The sequence below is a fragment of the Felis catus genome, chromosome B1 (assembly GCF_018350175.1).
Source record: "Felis catus isolate Fca126 chromosome B1, F.catus_Fca126_mat1.0, whole genome shotgun sequence".
Lineage (NCBI taxonomy): Eukaryota > Metazoa > Chordata > Mammalia > Carnivora > Felidae > Felis > Felis catus.
Window position 1 is genome coordinate 202,820,449 of NC_058371.1, and position 16,919 is coordinate 202,837,367.

The 16,919-nt window shown below is 67.3% G+C and overlaps 1 protein-coding gene across 5 annotated transcripts in view; it reads right to left on the reverse strand.

Annotated features, from left to right (window-relative positions):
- Positions 1 to 16,919, reverse strand: part of DOK7 (docking protein 7) — a 31,651-nt gene that overhangs the window by 9,265 nt on the left and 5,467 nt on the right. For 2 of the 5 annotated variants that reach the window (XM_023253343.2, XM_023253344.2), the window contains exons 3-7: positions 14,580 to 14,810; positions 13,423 to 13,623; positions 5,081 to 5,200; positions 2,949 to 3,068; positions 277 to 2,182 (exon numbers count right to left, since the gene is read on the reverse strand). In XM_023253343.2, the coding sequence (XP_023109111.2) occupies positions 1,458 to 2,182; positions 2,949 to 3,068; positions 5,081 to 5,200; positions 13,423 to 13,623; positions 14,580 to 14,810 (1,397 nt within the window). In that variant the 3' untranslated portion in view covers positions 277 to 1,457. Of the gene's footprint in view, positions 1 to 276; positions 2,183 to 2,607; positions 2,804 to 2,948; positions 3,069 to 5,080; positions 5,201 to 13,422; positions 13,624 to 14,579; positions 14,811 to 16,919 lie in introns of those variants that run through there. The other 3 variants (XM_045056939.1, XM_023253345.2, XM_045056938.1) reach the window with 3 other exon arrangements.

Consider the following 16,919-nt stretch of genomic DNA (forward strand, 5'->3'; position numbering starts at 1 on the left):
ACGCAGCACACTTACCACACATGCACACGGGCTGCACGTGCACGACACACACACGTGCAAATGCATGCACACACACACACACACACACACACGGCTGTCGGGAGCCGCCTTTCCTTTTTCGGGTCTCTGGTGCGTTCAGACTTGAGGCCACTACAAGGCGAGGCCTCATGCTGCTCCCTGTGACCCACAGGCCCCCAGATCTCAGAGACAGGGGCCCCGCCAGGAGGGCCGGGGCGCGAGGTGGAGAGGACGGGCAGACGGAAAAGAACGAGACCATAAGAAAAGAAAATTTTATTTCCAGTCTAAGGATGTATTACAAACAGCGTCAGACTTCAAAAATGTAAGAGCGACCAACGTCTTCAGCCGACGGTGAAGGTACAAAGCCACGTATTTACAGGTGAGCTGTTTGCCCCCCGATGGGGGTGACTCCGGACAGCGCGGGACGGCGCCAACCGGAGCCCGGAGCCGCACAGGCCCCGCCTCTCGCAGGTGCACGAAGCCGCAGAGCGATGGACAAACCAGGCAACGCAGCCGCACCCCATGCAGGCGAGCAGACAGACGCGGAGGGCGCCCACGTGCCCTCCGGATGCCAAGGACGGGCCCCGGAGGCCCGAGCTCCAGCCTCGAACTCAGCCAGGGGGTGGCGGGGGAGGACGGTGCAGCTTCTAGAGCTTCCACAGGGGCCCCCTGGCAAGCTGGCCCTGCCGGGCTAGCTGGTGGAAGGGACATCGCCACCCCGCCCCCCTGCTCCAGGGGCTGCGGCCGCGCCCCCCGGCCCAGCCCTCACCCCGGAGGCTGCGGCTTCAGGGAAAGGCTGGCGGGTGAGCCGTGGACACCCAGACCCTACGAGCCCCTGTACCTCCTGAGCCTCAGTTTCCTCCCCTGGTGGACGGGCCAGCAGTGGTGCTGCCTTGCAGAGGAGGGGCGGGGCGGGGCAGATCGGTAAAGCTCTCGTACGCACGACGTGCCGTGCTCCTGGCCCGACAACCGGGGGTCTGCGGCGGCTGCAGGGGGACCTAACTTTTGTCGGGCGGGGTGACTGTGCACTGGAGGGGACGGACCTGAGGTGTGAGAGTGGCCGTCCAGCAGGCAGGCAGTGGCACAGGCCAGCGAGGGGCGCCCCCAGCCTTGCTCACCCCGAGGGCACGGCTTGAGCCACCTAGGACACAGCACCCTCCTGTGCCCCCAGCACCTGATCCTCGGGCTCTGGGACTCTGCCAGCCCCCGGCCTGCCCTGCTTTTCCAGAACGTACTTCCGGCCGCATCCCGGTCAGTCCCGTGGGCCCCCCCTGCAGGCCTCACGCCCAGAGAGGAGGAGGCTCCGGGGTGGCCGCCGCTGTGCCCTCCCCACCGCGCCACACAGCGGCTGGCTCTGCCAGCAGCACAAAGGCGCCCCCTCCCCTCCTGTCGGGAGAGACGAACCAGCCCCCCGCAGCAGCGGGCCTGGGCCACGGCTCTCAGGGAGGGGGGTTTACCTTGAGTCCTCCACAGACGGGACAAGTGGAAAAGAAAGCCGGAGGAAGCCCCGCGTGGGGACTGCCTGCTTCCCAGGCCCCGCCGGGGGCCTCGCTGCCCGGGGCCTCCGCCGCCTGTCCCCGCCGCCTCGCGCCCAGCCAGCCGGAGGGACACCCCGCGGACGCCTGGCCACCCAAGTCCCCGGCCCCTCCGTCGTCGGGGCTGCCTTGTGCGGTGGCGGTCTGGTCCCTGGCGTCCCGGCACAGGCTGCGTGGCGTGTCATAATGTGGCCGCAGGGCAGCGGGCACTTGGTACTCGGCCGTCCCCGGCGGGCAGGCGCACAGGCTGGGGTCGGGCACCCCGGCCGCGGGCGGCAGGCTGAGCGAGGACCCGAACTCGTCGCCCGTGCGCCACACGTCCAGGCTGCTGCCCGCGCAGGACGAGAAGCTGCCCGAGTAGGAGGAGTGGCTGCCCGTGGCGATGCCGCTGTCCGACGAGCTCTGGCGGCCGACCTCCTGCAGCTGCCGCGGCCGCAGGGGCTTGGGTGGCGGCCTCGAGGCGCCCGGCGCGGCCTCCCCGGGGGCCTGGGTGGCCGCCGGCCCCGGGCCCTCCTGCGACGTGCCGGCCGAGGACGAGGACTGCTCGGGCCACGCCGTGAGCCGGCTGCCGGCACTGACGTCCGAGTGGCTGGCCTCCGAGGACGAGCTGGACAGGCTGCGGTCGTCCCCTGAGACAGAGGGCAGGGGCGGGGCTGTCGAGGCTGCTCCGGGGCTCGGGCAGACTCAGGGGGCGGGGGCTGGGGGCGACGGCAGGCAGCACCCCCTCTCCGGGCTCCCCCTCTGCCCGGAGGCTCACGCGGGTCAGGCCGCTGCCCGACAACAGGCCCCTCACCTCCTCCGGCCCCCTCTACAACCTGTGCCCTCCTCCCGCCCCCTTGGCCACCACCCTCCGGGAACCGACACGAGCCGCCGTAAGGTCGCTGCTCGGTACAGACTGAGACTGCCTCCGGGGGCAGGCCTGGACGGGAAGGGGAGGCCCCGGTCCTCCCGGTGCCCGGCATGGGACTGGCAGCAGTCAGAGAGGACAGACGGGCTCCCCACCCCCACCCCCACCCCCACCCCCACCCCCAGGCAGGCCCCTGGCCGGCCGCCAGCCCCTTCTGTCGGTTTTTCCGAAAACCAAGAGTCGCCGGGAGCTGAGAAGGGGCCCTTCTGTCTCAGCACGAATGGTAAAGCTGAGGCAGGAGAGGCCACGGCCTCGTCAGGCCACGTGGCTGGTGGCCGGCAGGGATTCAGACCCAGCTCTCACCGGCTCTCAGGCAGCACCACGCCTCTGCTCAGGGCCCAGGCTGGCAGGTGGTGTGTGTGGCATCACAAGCAAGGAACAAATGAGTGAGCACAGCAGAAGGAATGAATGAACGAATGAGCACAGGGAAGGAACAAACAGGAGCCCAGAGGCCGACCCCTTCCCCGCGGCAGGTGCGGCCCACCTACCTCCGCTCCCCGGCCGGACCACATGGGAGAGGAGGCTGAGCCGCTTCTCCAGCTTCAGGGCCTCCAGGGCCTCCTGGGCCACTCGCTCCTCCGCGGTGGGGGTCCCCCCAGGGCTCGGGTCTGCGGCAGAGGGAGAGTCAGCAGGGACGCGGCTTCAGCCCCATCCCCACGGGACCCCCAGCCGCAGGCCGCACGCTGTCCAGGACCTCACGGGGGACCAGCACTGCCGGGGCCACGCTTGTGCTGATTCTGCCCCAAGGCCACAGCAGGGCCACAGGTGACCCCCAGGAGTCCGAGCTTCTCCCTATACCTACTCGCCAGCTACTGAACACCAGGCTCAGGGCACCCGACCTGCCCCCTCCAGGCCCCCCGGCCACCAGCCTGTGTCCCGTGCCCGGAGCGGGCAGGCCCCTACAGGGGGCGTGGGTCCTGGCAACGCCCGGGGCGGGGACGCCCGCGTGTCCTCCTGACCACTCCCTGTCTGGCAGCCATTGGGGCAGCAAGACACTGGCATCAGACGGGCTCCCCGAGCCCCTCGTCCACATCTGCAAAGTGGGACCGGGCCACGAACGCGCAGGGTATACTCAGGGTGGGGCGGACCCTGCCCTCCCCTCCCGACTGTCAGCATGAGGAGGCCAGCCTCCCTGGGCCTTGGTGTCCACGTGGCTCCGACCGAGCAGGGTCAAGGCAAGGGGACCCCGGACAGCCCGGGGCCTGAGCTGCGGACACAGTGGAGACTGCATGTCAGGAGAGCCTGGTGATCGCGGGGCCTAGACAAAACTCCAGCCAGACGCACAGGGCAGACCCCACTGGTCCGTCCACACCGCCCGTCCACACTGTCCTGTGCACACCCTGCTGTCCACACTGCCCATCCACACTGTCCTGTCTACACCATCCTGTCCACACCGCCCGTCCACACCTCGCTGTCCACGCCGCCCGTCCGCACTGTCCTGTCTACACTATCCTGTCCACACCGCCCGTCCACACCTCGCTGTCCACGCCGCCCGTCCGCACTGTCCTGTCTACACTATCCTGTCCACACCGCCCGTCCACACCTCGCTGTCCACGCCGCCCGTCCGCACTGTCCTGTCTACACTATCCTGTCCACACCGCCCGTCCACACCTCGCTGTCCACGCCGCCCGTCCGCACTGTCCTGTCTACACTATCCTGTCCACACCGCCCGTCCACACCTCGCTGTCCACGCCGCCCGTCCGCACTGTCCTGTCTACACTATCCTGTCCACACCGCCCGTCCACACCTCGCTGTCCACGCCGCCCGTCCGCACTGTCCTGTCTACGCTATCCTGTCCACACCCGCCCATCCACATCCATCGTCTCCGCCACACCTGTGGTTGCAAGGCAGGAGGGTGCCAGCAGAGGGCGCCACTACACCATCCAGCGGAGCCCAGACTGTGGAGGTTCAGGCCACAGGAGCTACCCCCTGGGTCCCCAGCCCATCCCCGCTGGGCCTGTGTGGGGTGTGGAGGTGGGATGAGGGGCCGCACCCTGGCTGTGCTGCCCACACAAGGAGGCCACAGATGTGAGCTCACTGACCACGAGCTGCACGGCCAGGGGCTGTTGTCTCCCACCTGGACAGCGGGACAAGTGCCACCTCATGGGGCTGCGGGGAGCCTGGCTATCCTGTGTATGTGCCACCCGGTGTGGCTTCGGGGACCAGCCTCTGCCCCTCCCGCGGCAGCTGGGCTCAGGCCTCCACACCGGCCCCGAGGGGAGGGCAGACCTTCCTCCAGTGGGAGAGAGGGGCCAGAACCTAGGGGTCCAGCCCTGCTCTGAGCCCCCCCAGTGCCTGGGGCAGCCTGGCCCTTCTGGGCTCCGGCTCCGCCCCGGCCCAGGGCTCGTGACGAACGCGCCCCAGCCACACACCCCCAGCTGAGACTCCGCACACCAGGCAACCTCACAAAGCAGCCTCCACTCCAGCTCGGACCCGGCCCGTCCTGACCTCAACCCACAGCACCAGTCGTGTGGGGCCAGGCCCCCACCCCAGTCTGGCCCGGAAGGGCAGCGGGGATGCGAGTGGTCGCCCGGGGAGTCCGGCAGCGTGAGCCCTCACCGAGGTCAGCCCACCGGACCCGGCGTCCCCCCTCCAACCCAGGCCACCCTCCCACACGCACCTGGGAGAAGCGGCCGCAGCCCAAAGGGGCCCTTGGTCGGAGAGATGCCGCGGACGATGCAGTCGAACAGGAAGCTGATCTGCTCTCCCTCGGCTGAGGACAGGAAGAAGACTCCGGCCCCTGCAGGGTGGGGACAGACCCCGCTGTCAGCCGGGCCCAGTGGCCGCCAGGAGGGACGGCGCGGGAGCCTGGAGCAGACCCGCAAGACGGCCACGCGGGGAGGGAGAGCCCCTGTCGGGCCCCGGCCAACCGCGCCCCGTCCTTCAAACCCACATGGCGCGTCCGGGCAGCCCTGGGAACCTCGCTGCATCTGTAAGCCTGGTCCCCACTCTTTCTGCCAGCCTCCACGGGCCAGCAGGGGGAGCTGGGCTGCTTTGGGAGGATGTGGCCGCGGGAGGAAGCCCGTGAGGACGCCCCCGGTCACCGCAGGGGCAGGCGACAGGGCCGCCTGGGGCAGGGTCCACATCCCAGAACGCAGCCAGGAGACCTCCGCCTCGGCAGGTGCCCCCGTCCCGCTCTCCCGACCCAGGGCTGCTCTGAGGGGGAGGAAGATGCGAGAGCTGGGCCCGCCCCACAATCGAGGCGGCCACCGCCGCTGTGGCCGGTGACACGTCCCCCCACCGCACAGGCCCCCTTCCCGGCCGTGTTCTGGGGCAGGAAACCGGGCCACGGCGTGAGGGCTGGGGCTGAGGTCTTGCCCACGGGGCCCCCGCCAGCAGAGGGCAGGCCGCGTGAGTCAGCACAGCCCGCAGCCTAACCCCGCCAGGGTGAATGAAATCCCTCACCACCCGCCCAGTGAATGGGGACAGCGGGCCACGTGGACACTCGGCTGGTGTCACCGCACAGGAATCCCTCAGCCCCGCCCTCTGCCCGCCGCCCAAAGAAAGGCAGGCGTGCCCGTCCCTTGGCTACAGGCAGACCGGGGTGGGCAGGGGGATGCGTGGGCCGCCGGCCCCCATCACGGCCTGCCTTCTCGGGCTCCCAGGGACGCAGGCCAGCCCCGACACGTGGCAGGGCCCCCGTGCCCCTCCGAGGCTGCACCAGGGCTGGGGGGGCGTGGGCAGCGCCCTCCAGCTGTGGGCGCTCCATCCGTCCAACGCCCCTGGACCAGGTGACACGCCTGCTTTAACCATGAGGAAACTGAGGCCCAGAGAGGCCGCCGGGCCACCAGGGCACGTGCCGGCACCACGAGGCCTCGGGCCGGACGGATGGGCCCCCGAGCCGGGCCTTGCCAGCCGCCGGCTCGCGCCCCGCCAGTGGCTGAGGGGCCGGGGAGAGGAAGGCCGGGCCGCCGGCGCACAAAGGGCCGGGCCTCTAATCCCGAGCTTACAGTCAGCTGGCAGAGGTCACGGCACAGCCAGTCCCCCGACTATAAAAAACCACGTTAGGAGGGAGCGGAGCCGGCAGCCTTCCACCAGGCGTCTGCTGAGCGTCACGCTCCCCGAGGCGCAGCCGGTGAGGCCTGGGAGCCCGGCCGCCACCCCCACACACGCCAGTGGGCTGACGCCAGAGGTTCCCTGGGGACGGCACACGTCTCCCGCCCCCGAGGGAGGCGAGGCCTCCGGGACACAGCTCGCGGGGCGCGGACCGCTGGCTGGCGCTCGGGCTCCCCTCCCCCGCCCCAGGCTCTGGGACACCCGGAGCCCCCTGAGGTGGACGGCACACCTCCCTGTCCCTCAACACCCCCGGCCCCCTGTAATGCCACCTCACCTGTCGGGACCCTGCGTACCTAACGTTGCCTTTCCGGACCCCTGACCCCAGATCGCTCACTCGGGGCCGCTTTCGGGGAGCGCCTCCTCTGGGGCGTCCCCTGTGACACCCCCTTATCTGGGTGCTGTCCTGGCCGCCCAGCCTGGTGTCTTACGGGCAGGGACCACTTCCAAGGCACCGGGCCCCAGTGTCCAGCCCAGGGGACCCCCGGCACTGGGGTGGGGGTGGAAAGAGGGAAGAAGAGGCAAGCCGACCCCGCTCCCCCGACCCCCGAAAGCGTTGCTTGAATCTCGTTTGCTTGCCTGTTTGCAGGGCCGGAGGACGTAGAGCCACTCTGCCACCTGGCCACTACGGAGACAACCCCTGCTCCGCCTTCCGTCCCCATCCGCAAAGCCCCACCTGAGGGTCCGTGTCCGCGACCATCCTGGGCCTTCCGGCCAGGACCGCCCACCGAATGCCACTACCCGAGCGATCTGTCTGCCACACGGAGCAGGGACGAGCCACCCCACCAGACCCCTGACCCACAGGGTCACCAGCAATGAAAGAACCACCGAGTTCTGGGGTGTCCCTTGCTCTGCAATAATCAACACAGGGAGACGGGGAGGAGAGTCTGCTGAGCGGGAGGCCAGCCCTTTGCTGTGGGCAGACACTGCGGGCTCCAGGGGCCGCAGGCAGACCTCACGGGCTTGGCAAATGCAATCACCCCCAGCCACGATCCCCAGTGGCATGGGTGTTGCACCCCACGGAAAGGGCCACCAGCTCCAAGGGGAAAAAAACACTCTTTCATCCAAACGTGCCATGTTCCCACTTCTGTGGGCTGGTGCCCGTTGGAAGTTAGTCCTCAGATGACCTCCCGTGTCCTGACTCTGCCAGCGGGTCAGCATCCCGGCTCCGCAGAGACAAGGACCACACGGTGAAGTCCCACCAGGGAGAGAGCGTTGGAAAGCATCTGGAGGACTTCCGTGCGGAGAAGGTTCTAGAAAGCTCTGTCCAGGCAGCACCAGACCTGCCTGGTGTTAGACTTTCACCTGTGAGATACCCATGGCCTGTGGGTTTCCTAACAGAGGCAAACCTCTACTGATTAAAATTTCATTTTTCTGTGCCCTTGTTTTGGGAGGAAGGATCAAAGTTCAACTAAAGGAGTTCACTTGAAATCAAGTTGTAAATTTCACCCGGTCATCTTGCCCACCAGGAAGACTGTGATTAAAAACAAAACAAAGGGGCGCCTGGGTGGCACAGTCGGTTGAGCGTCCGACTTCGGCTCAGGTCATGATCTCAAGGTTCGTGGGTTTAAGCCCCGCGTCGGGCTCTGTGCCGGCAGCTTGGGGCCTGGAGCCCACTTCAGATTCTATGTCTCCCTCTCTCTCTGCCCCTCCCCTGCTCATGCTCTCTCTAAGACAAACATCTTTTAAAAATTAAAAAAAAAACAAACAAAAAAGAAGAAAACGGGCATTGATGAGGCAGGGTGGGGGACCCGGAACCCCGTGCACCGCCAGCGGGAACGCACCCGTTTGGTGCAGCCCCTGCAGAAAACGGCACATGGGCGCCTCCGAAACTCAAACACAGAACCACCGTCCGGCCCAGCAATCCCACGTCTGGGGGCCCCAGAAGGAGCTGCAAGCAGGATGTGAAAGAGGCACCCGACCCCCACGTGCACAGCGGCATTAGTCGCAAGAGACAAGGGAGGAAGAAACCAGGAGTCCACCGACAGAGGAAAGGACACACGCGGCGTGGTCCATCCACACAGTGGGATGTCAGCCTCGAGGAAGGACCCCCTGCCACCTGCCACCGCGGGGATGGGCCTGGAGGACACGATGCTCACGAAGGCACGGATACCGCGTGGTCCCACTGCCCCGAGGAGGAGCCAGGTCATCGAGACAAAGTGGACGGTGGGTGTCAGGGGCCGGGGGAGGGGACACGGGGGTTAGCGCTCACTGGGGCCAGTGTCAGCCGGGGAAGACAAGACTTCTGGGGTGGAGGGTGGGGACGGCCGCATGACCCTGAATGTACCTGATGCCTCTGAGCTGTCCGCCTAACTATGGTTAAAATGGTAAATTCTGTGCTATGTATGTTTTGCCTCAGTAAACAAAGAGAACAAACCCCTCCTCCAGGAAGCAGGCTCTGTCCTGCCCGTGCCCAGGAGGCCCCCCGCACCCTCTTCACAGCCACCAGTGCAGGACGGAGCCCACACTGTAGCCACTCCCGCTAAGTGCCCGGCACGTGCCCCGATCGCTGTGACAACCCTGCACACGCACATGCACACACACACACGTGCACACACCCACGTGCACACGCACAAACGCACACACCCATGTGCACACATGTGCACATACGCACACACGCGCACACACCCACGTGCACACATGCGCACACACGCATGTGCACACACCCACGTGCACACACACACGCATACTTGTCCCTGGGGCACAACGGCCCGGGCAGGACCCAGCACCACCCTGGGCAGAGTGTAGGGACATTGCCGGGTGAGCCGCGGCACTGGGCTCCGTCCCCGAGTAGGGGTGGCCTGTCTCCCTCGACGCCCAGCTTCCTGCGAGGTCCAGCTGAGGCCGCTCCTCGGTAACCCACCTTCCTCTCGGGCAGCCGGGCCGCCCTGGCCCCACGGCCACACTGGGTACCCGGGCACGCCCGGCTCAGGTAAGAGGCTCCTCAGGGCAGGTCTGGGATCTTCCACTTCTCTGCGTCTCCCCGGGGCCAGCTGAGGGCTCTGTCCATCAGCCCTTTCTCTCAAATGGTGTCCTGAGTGACCCAGCAGCCAGGAGGCCAGAGGCACCCTGCCAGCCTCCAGAGGCAGCCCCCGTGCCCCAGGTCCTGTGTTCAGGGCTGCTGTGGGAGGGCAGCAGAGGGCGTCGGCCGGCGTCCTCCCCATCCCTGCTGTGGGACACGGAGCTGAGCCGTGGGCCGGGAGCCTCGGGTGGAGACGCCAGCCCAGGCCCTGCTCTTTCCACGGAGCCCAGGTCCTCCCAGAGCCACGCCAAGGCTGGGAGACTCAGATTGACTCTCTGCCACCAGGAACACTGTGTCAACGGTGACCTGCTGACCCAGAGCCATCGGGGAAGGCGGGGCTGGTCCCATCGCCCCAGTCTATGCAGGGGGCCGGTCGGGCTTATCACAGGGATCTCCCCCTGAAAGAACGGGACTCGGGGTCCCCTCTGGGGTGCTGGAGTCTGTGCCCCACCCACAGCCGCCCTGGGGACCGGAAACGTCTCATACCCGTCTCATACGGGCTCTGAGTTCTCCCCGCCTGGCCACGTGCTCCCCAGCCCCAACCCCCACTTGGCCTGGAGAAGCCACCGAACACGTCCCCTCCTCTGCCCACATTCCCGGGCTCAGACCAGGATTTCAGCCAGCTCTGCCGGGACCACCCGGCATTCAGACCACCAGATCCCAGGGAGGCCGAGATGACGTATCAGCTGGACAGCACAGGTGCTTTAAATACACAGCAAGAGAGTTTCTCCCGGTTTAAGCCTTCGTCCTTTACTCGCTTGAAAGTCATTTAAAAACGCTCACTGTGCCCCAAGAGGCTGAAGCAGTGAGCTGGACCCAGAGAGCCGGGCAAACGAGCGGAGGAGGGGCAGCACAGACGGAGGCCACTCCCAGGACATGGGCGGGGTGTTCCTGAGGGTCACCATCCACGACGTGCCTCTGCCACAGGCTCGGGGACCTTTCTGACACCTGCTGAATTCCTCAGCATCCAAGGACCCTGATCCTTTGCAAATGCAGCTGGCTCACGTGGATGTGGAAATGTCCCCCTTGACGGGGGTGGGGGCCGCCAATGCAGGGGACAGAGACCTCCTCTGGGCCCCTCCTGGACACTTCCACCGGCCTTCAGGCCCAGCTCACATGCCCATCCCGGGCTCTGGGTGGCCCCCTTTCTCCCATTCCCTTTCACACCCCTAAGCCCTAACCACACACCGTGGGCCGTCCCCAGAGACAGAGAGGCCACACTGGGAGACCCTGGACTCCCAGCCAACAAGCCCACTCCCATCTGACTCCGAACAGGCCACTGTCCACGTGCAGGCCACAGAGAGAAAATGCCCACCTGGAAGGTACCCAGAGCCACACGGAGCCCCCACGTACCCGGCCTGATGCCCCCCTTCACCTACCAGGCCAGGACCCCACCTCCACACCCTCCAGGGTCCTGACCCCACCCCTGACAGTCACACCAAATGTCTCAGCTCTCTGAGAATTTCCTGCTCTCTGGAGAATTGTCTGTGGCCGAGGGCCAAGGGGATGTGATCCTGGGGGGCGCGGGGGCCGGGCTCGGGCTGTACCAGGGGAGGGAGACGATGTGAATTCCTTACACCCCAGACCTCCCAGGTTCCCCAATGATTCCAGCCCAGCTCTCTGTCCTCCAGATTAAATGTGCCCAGGGTTATGGGCCCGTCAGGATCCAAATTCTAGAGCCTTCACATCATGGGTTGAATGGTGTCCCCAAAGGCTAGGTTATACCCGAAAATGTGTCACTTGACCTTATTTGAAAAAATGGCCTTTGCAGGCATAACCGAGGGAGGCGAGGCAAGGGCATCCTGGATTCTCGGATGGCCCTAAATCCGGTGACTCGAGTCCCATGGAGTCGGAAGAGAAGGCCCCGGGTGATGGCCAAGTGACGACAGAGGAGAGACTGGAGTCACGTGGCCACAAGCCCAGGGCCTCCTGCGGCCCCCAGGGGCCGGAAGAGGCGGGAGGGAGGCTCCCTGGAGCCTCTGGAGGGAGCCAGCCGGGCCCACACCCTGACTTGGGGCAGAACCGTGAGGGAACCGTTTCTGTTGCTCTGAGGCTCCAGTTGGGGATAATTTGGTCCGGCAACCCCAGGACACCGACTCCTGCCCCACCCTGGACCGAACTACCCTCCCTCCCCCCGGGACGCCCGGGCCTGAGTGGCCTGGTGGTCTGAGCACACGTGCAGGGGTGCGCCGTCCCTCCACCCGCAGCCTTGCATCGAGGACAGCGTAAAGCCCAGCTTACGTAGGGAGAGCCGTGCGAACTTGTCCCTGACAACAGAGCCGCACGGGACCTGTCCCCCCAGGTGTTTGGCCGGCGGCCTCCGCAGAGCCAGGGGCAGCAGGGAAGCATGAATCCCCAGCACGTCTGCGCTCCCGGGTCAGCGTCCCGCAGCGGGGTGGGCGTCCGGCCCGCCCGGGAACAGCATCAGGACGGCCCCAGAAGGGCCCCCACTGCATTGCCAGCAGCCCAGGGAAATCACAGCAGCCTCTGCCCATCAGAGCCAAGGCCCGACGTCCGGCGCTGTTGATCGGCAGGAGGGAGCCCACCCCGCTCTGAGGCCTCGAGGGAAAACGTCGGTACGTCCTATCACATGACGGCTGGTCCTCCTGACCGGCCTCCCTGGGGGCACACGCCGGCACCACCCCCGGGCAGCGTGCACCCCGTCCTCAAAGCAGCCCCACATAATGCCCCCTCCTCCAGGGGAGACCCAGCGCACCGTGGCCCCCGGCTCTGACCACCCACACAACTGGGTGAGGATCCCCTGCCCCCCGCCCCGCTCTAGACCCCAGAGCACTGGGACCTCCACTGTGCCAGAACCAGGGGCCCCAAGGGCGCATCCAGCAGGCGGCAACAGCAGGCGTCTCACCCGTCCCCGATGCCGGCCCAGAGGAGGCTCCCCGGCAGCTGGGCCCACCCCGGGGCTCCAGGGGCCACCGCCCAAACTGCCCCAGCCCGCGGACCCGCCACAGCCAGCGACAGACGCCCTGCTGCCCCGAGCGAGGGCTCCGGCCTCACCTGCTCGTTGGTCTTTGAGACTGACGACTTTTCTCCTGGACACAGGGCCCCGCGGGCTGCCTGCCACACAGGGCCGGCCCCTACCTCGAGACCCGCTGGGACACGGCCCCAGCCGGCCAGGTCCCCCCTGCCCGCCCTTTGCAGAGCGAGGGCCCAGCCGGCCAGCACGCACACGGCCCCAAGCACAGCCCCTCTACCGGGGGGATCCCGGCAGGACCCAGGTCCCAGAGCCCGGTGGATGCCAGCCAAACCTGGCCGAACGCGTGTGACAGACCCTGCTGTGAGCCCCTGCGGTCGTCACCCTCACGTGAGCCTGTGGGGTGGGGGACTGGTGCCCCTCTGTGGAGCACGCAAGGGAGCGGGCCCCAATCGCCATCGGGGGGGTCCCAGGCTGAACGGAGATGGGGGCACACAGCTACCCCCCGCAGCACACCCGGCGGCCCTCGGGGCTCTGAGGCGGGCGCATCTGTAACATCGGGACAGCTTTTCACCTGCCCCTGCCCCACCCCCGGGCATGGTGTGTCCACGGGGCATCCTTGGTCCACATGTGTCCCGGCATACCCCCCCCGACACACACACATTCATTCTTCCCCCCTTTTCTTGTTTCTCACTCAGTCCGAACAATGTGACTTCAGGCACAAGGCCATGCGTCGTGACAGGCAGGCCTGGCTGCAGGGGTGCGGGTGGGCTGCAGCCGGAGGGTCCGTCCTCCCTCCTCGGTGGCCTCAGCGCTGAGCACTGGGCTGTGAGACACCTGGCCTCGCCCACCACGTTTCCAAGACGCCAGCCAAGCGAGCACACGGGTGGGGCGGGCGGCTCCAGGCCGAGGGTTTTGGGGTGAAGCCGAACTCCGAGCGGCCCCGCATACTTACAGTACCCACACCTGGTCCCGCCTTCGAAGATGAATCCGCTGGGCACGGCCCCGTAGCGCCGGAGGTCAGACAGCTTCCACTGCCCCGCGACAGCCGGAGGGATGTCCCTGGCCACGACGAGGACATCGTTGCAGAGGTGAAGGGTGGCGGGGCCGCTCTCCAGCTTGGTGCCTGGAGCCACCGTCACGTGGAACCTGTGCACTGAGGGCAGGGCAGGGGCGAGAGGGCATCACTGGGAGCAGAGGCCCGGCAGAGGGGGCAGCTCCCAGGCGTCCGTCCTGAAGGCGGGATGCCCTCAGCTCCCGGCCCGGGCACCCGTCACCACCTCTGTTTGGAGGCAGGCAGGCCCTCGGGGGGGCCACCCTGCCCACGCCCCCCCCCCAGTCCTCACAAGCCGGACTCGGCCTCAGCCAGCTCCCGAGAGAGCCCCCTCCTCGGGCCCCCAATGCTCAGCGGCAGAGGCCAGTGAAACTGTAACGATTATTTCAAGCAAATAAAAATTAAGGCAAAAGTCCGTGAGGAGCCAAGTATCAAAGGTCTGAATAAAGACGAGGCCGCTCGGGGTTTCGGGGTTGGGTCAGGAAGGAAGGGGAAGGGCCGTGCAGGCTGGCAACCTGTCCTCCCCCCAGATGTTGGTACTGCGTTCATCACGGGCTTGTGCGAGATCTTGACGTTTCTAAAGGCTGTGCTCCTTGGCGTCCGCTGTGAGGGCCGCCCGCCCTCATCCGGGCCCTCATCTGGGCCCGGCCTGGCCACCCCGCCTCCCTGGCTCAGGCGCCCCCAGCGGGGTGCAGCGGGACGCTGACCGTGGTCTTGCTCCCCCAGAACCTGGCTCCGGGCAGGGGAGGGGCCGAACGGCAGGCCTGTGGACGCTCCCTCTGCTTGGCCAGCGCCCGCTCGGGGTAACGGCTCTAGTTCTGATGGGATCGAGTCAGGAGCTCGGAAGGTCCCGGGGCCCCAGCTGCTCCCCCCACGCCCCTCCCCTCACAGGCCCCGAGCGCGACCGCCCGCCCCAAGCGCAGAGCCTGGGGGGGGGGGGGGCGGGCAGGTGCTCGGCAAACCCTCCCGCATCGCACCCTGGAGTCGCATCGCGGCCCCTGCGGCCTGTGGATGAGGGCCCCACGGGACGCGGGGTCTGTCGCCCTGGCCTCACTCACCCTCACCGAGCGCGTAGCGGATCCGGGCGTCCCAGGCGCACATGGCCTCGCGGCTGTCGAAGCCCAGCATGACGGCCTGGGACAGGCAGATGATGGCCAGCGTGTGGGCCAGGCCCTCGTAGGGCAGGCCAGGCTCCAGGCCGCAGATGTCCTCCAGCATCAGGCTGCTGCGCTCCCGCAGGCCCTTGGCTCGCTCAGACTTGTCCTTGTAGGCCAGCATCAGGAGGCAGTCTGCGAGGGCGCCGGACGAGGCACGGTGGGCCGGCAACACCACGCCCCAAGCCCCCGGCGTCCCCCGCCCGGAGAGTCCCGGCTTTGAGGTACGACCCCAAGCGAGCCACCCAGCCGCCCTGAGGAGGCACAGTCTCTTCATCTTCCAGGGGCGTCGCCCACCCTGCACGGCCCACGGGCCACAGGGGCAGAAGTGGGCCCGGGACACTTGGGCCCGACCCCATCCCCCACCAGGGCACCCACCCTGCCCCAGGCTCTGGGACCCACAGGGGCCACCCTCAGGGGCCGCCGGGCCCACGGGAGCTGTGGCCCGAGGCCTGCGGGGACGGGCCCCCTTCCCGTGCACCTCCTGGGTCTCTCGTCCTCCAGGGGGTGCGCTGGACTCCGGCCCTCGGGGAGGAAGCCACTGCCCCCTCGGGCCCACTGCCAGACCCCATGCCAGCCCGCCCGCAAGACTGGCAGGTGCCACAGCTCGGTCCTAGAGTCCCCGTTTTCCCTCAGCATCATGGTCGCCGGCCCCGTCATCCCAGTGGGACAGCAAGCCAGAGCCGCTGAGGCCGCACGCGGCCCCGGGCGCGGCCCCCACGCTGTCCACCTGCACCAGTCCAGGCACGCCACAGAGGATCAGATGGCCCTGGGCCCCCCGCAGGCCTGCCTAACAGAGCGTCCCCACCTGCCTGGGCCCCGGCCACCCGTTCTTCTGTGAGGGTGGAGGGCTCGGGGGCCCGACGTCACGCCGAGGCACCTTTCAGTGTGAGATGCCCCAAATCCCACGAGAAAGCTGGAGGAATCAGGCCCCTGGCGAGAGCCGGAGAGGGTGGGGGAGGAAGCTGTGGGGACCCCGCGGAAGGGGCGCGGTGACGTTCCCACTCTGGCCTCTGAGAGCAGGCCCCCCCCAACCCACGTGACCACCAAATCCCGCAAGGGCTCGACGCACACGGATCATTGCAGCCGAATCGGGGACAAGTCACGGTTGTGAGCCACGTGCTTCCTGCCGTGCGAGGCCCGGCAAACCACAGCAATGGCCCCTCCGAGGGCCCACGGGGGTCCACAGACCTCCCTGGTCAGGACCCAGGGCAGCGTCAGCCCCCGACGCTCCTCTGTCCTTGCGGCATGAAGCGGCCGCAAAGTCGGGGGGACCGCGAGCCGGCTGCCCGTCCCGCTCTCAAACCTGTCCTTCGTGTCTGAGACACTCACATCAGGAAAAAGCAAACACGTTCCCGTTTTGAGGGAGAAAAGCCCAGAAGCCACAGAAACCCACGTGCTCCCCTGAGCCTTCCGGTGTGTGTTCTCTCCCAGGACCAGCCCGGGAAGAGGCTGTGGCTTCGGCCCACTCCCTTTGGAAGCTCACAGCCGGGCCACAGAGAAATAAGGCACACGGGCTGCAAAGGACACGTGTCATTGCAGACACATCCCCTCACGTGTCACCGGAGAAGTCAAGCCCCGGAGCCAAGAGGGAGCCCGGGTAAGGGCCTCCGCACGGGACAAAGGGAGCCAGGGAGGGCTGCAGGGAGGAGGTAGCACACGTGAGGGGACAGCCCCGCCTCCCGGCCCCCACAGCCCCGGTCCCTGGTCCGACAAGCAGCCGCCACCCGGTCCCTGCAGCAGGCTCCGCGGTCCCTCACAGCACTTTTTCTAGCCGGGTCTGTGCCTTGTCCGGTTGCTGTCCCCACTCCCACCAGCCCCGCGGGTGGGCTCTTGAAGGCAGGCCCCCTTCCGCTTGTGCACAGTGACATCCCCGGTGCCCTGCATGAGGACGGTGCGGGGTGATCTGTCACTTTAGGCCCGGCCTGACCTGCACGGCAGAGCGAGACTATCACCTCCTTTGTTCTAGAAGTTATGCTCCCAGGAATATAGCCACAAGCAGGGTCAGCACACCTTCCGGTAAAGAGCCAGACAGTAACTGTTTGGCTTCATGGGCCACACAAGGTCCGTCGCGGCGGCCCAACTGTGAGGACAACAGAGTAACACGCGAGTGAGTGGCCGTGTTCCGATACAACTTTACTACAAGTGGCCCGCCGTGGCTCGGGGCTGCGGTCGGCCGACTCCGGGTCTAGAGTCGAGGCGGCTACAAGGGCCACGCCCTCCGGCTGCCTCCCGTGGCGTGGC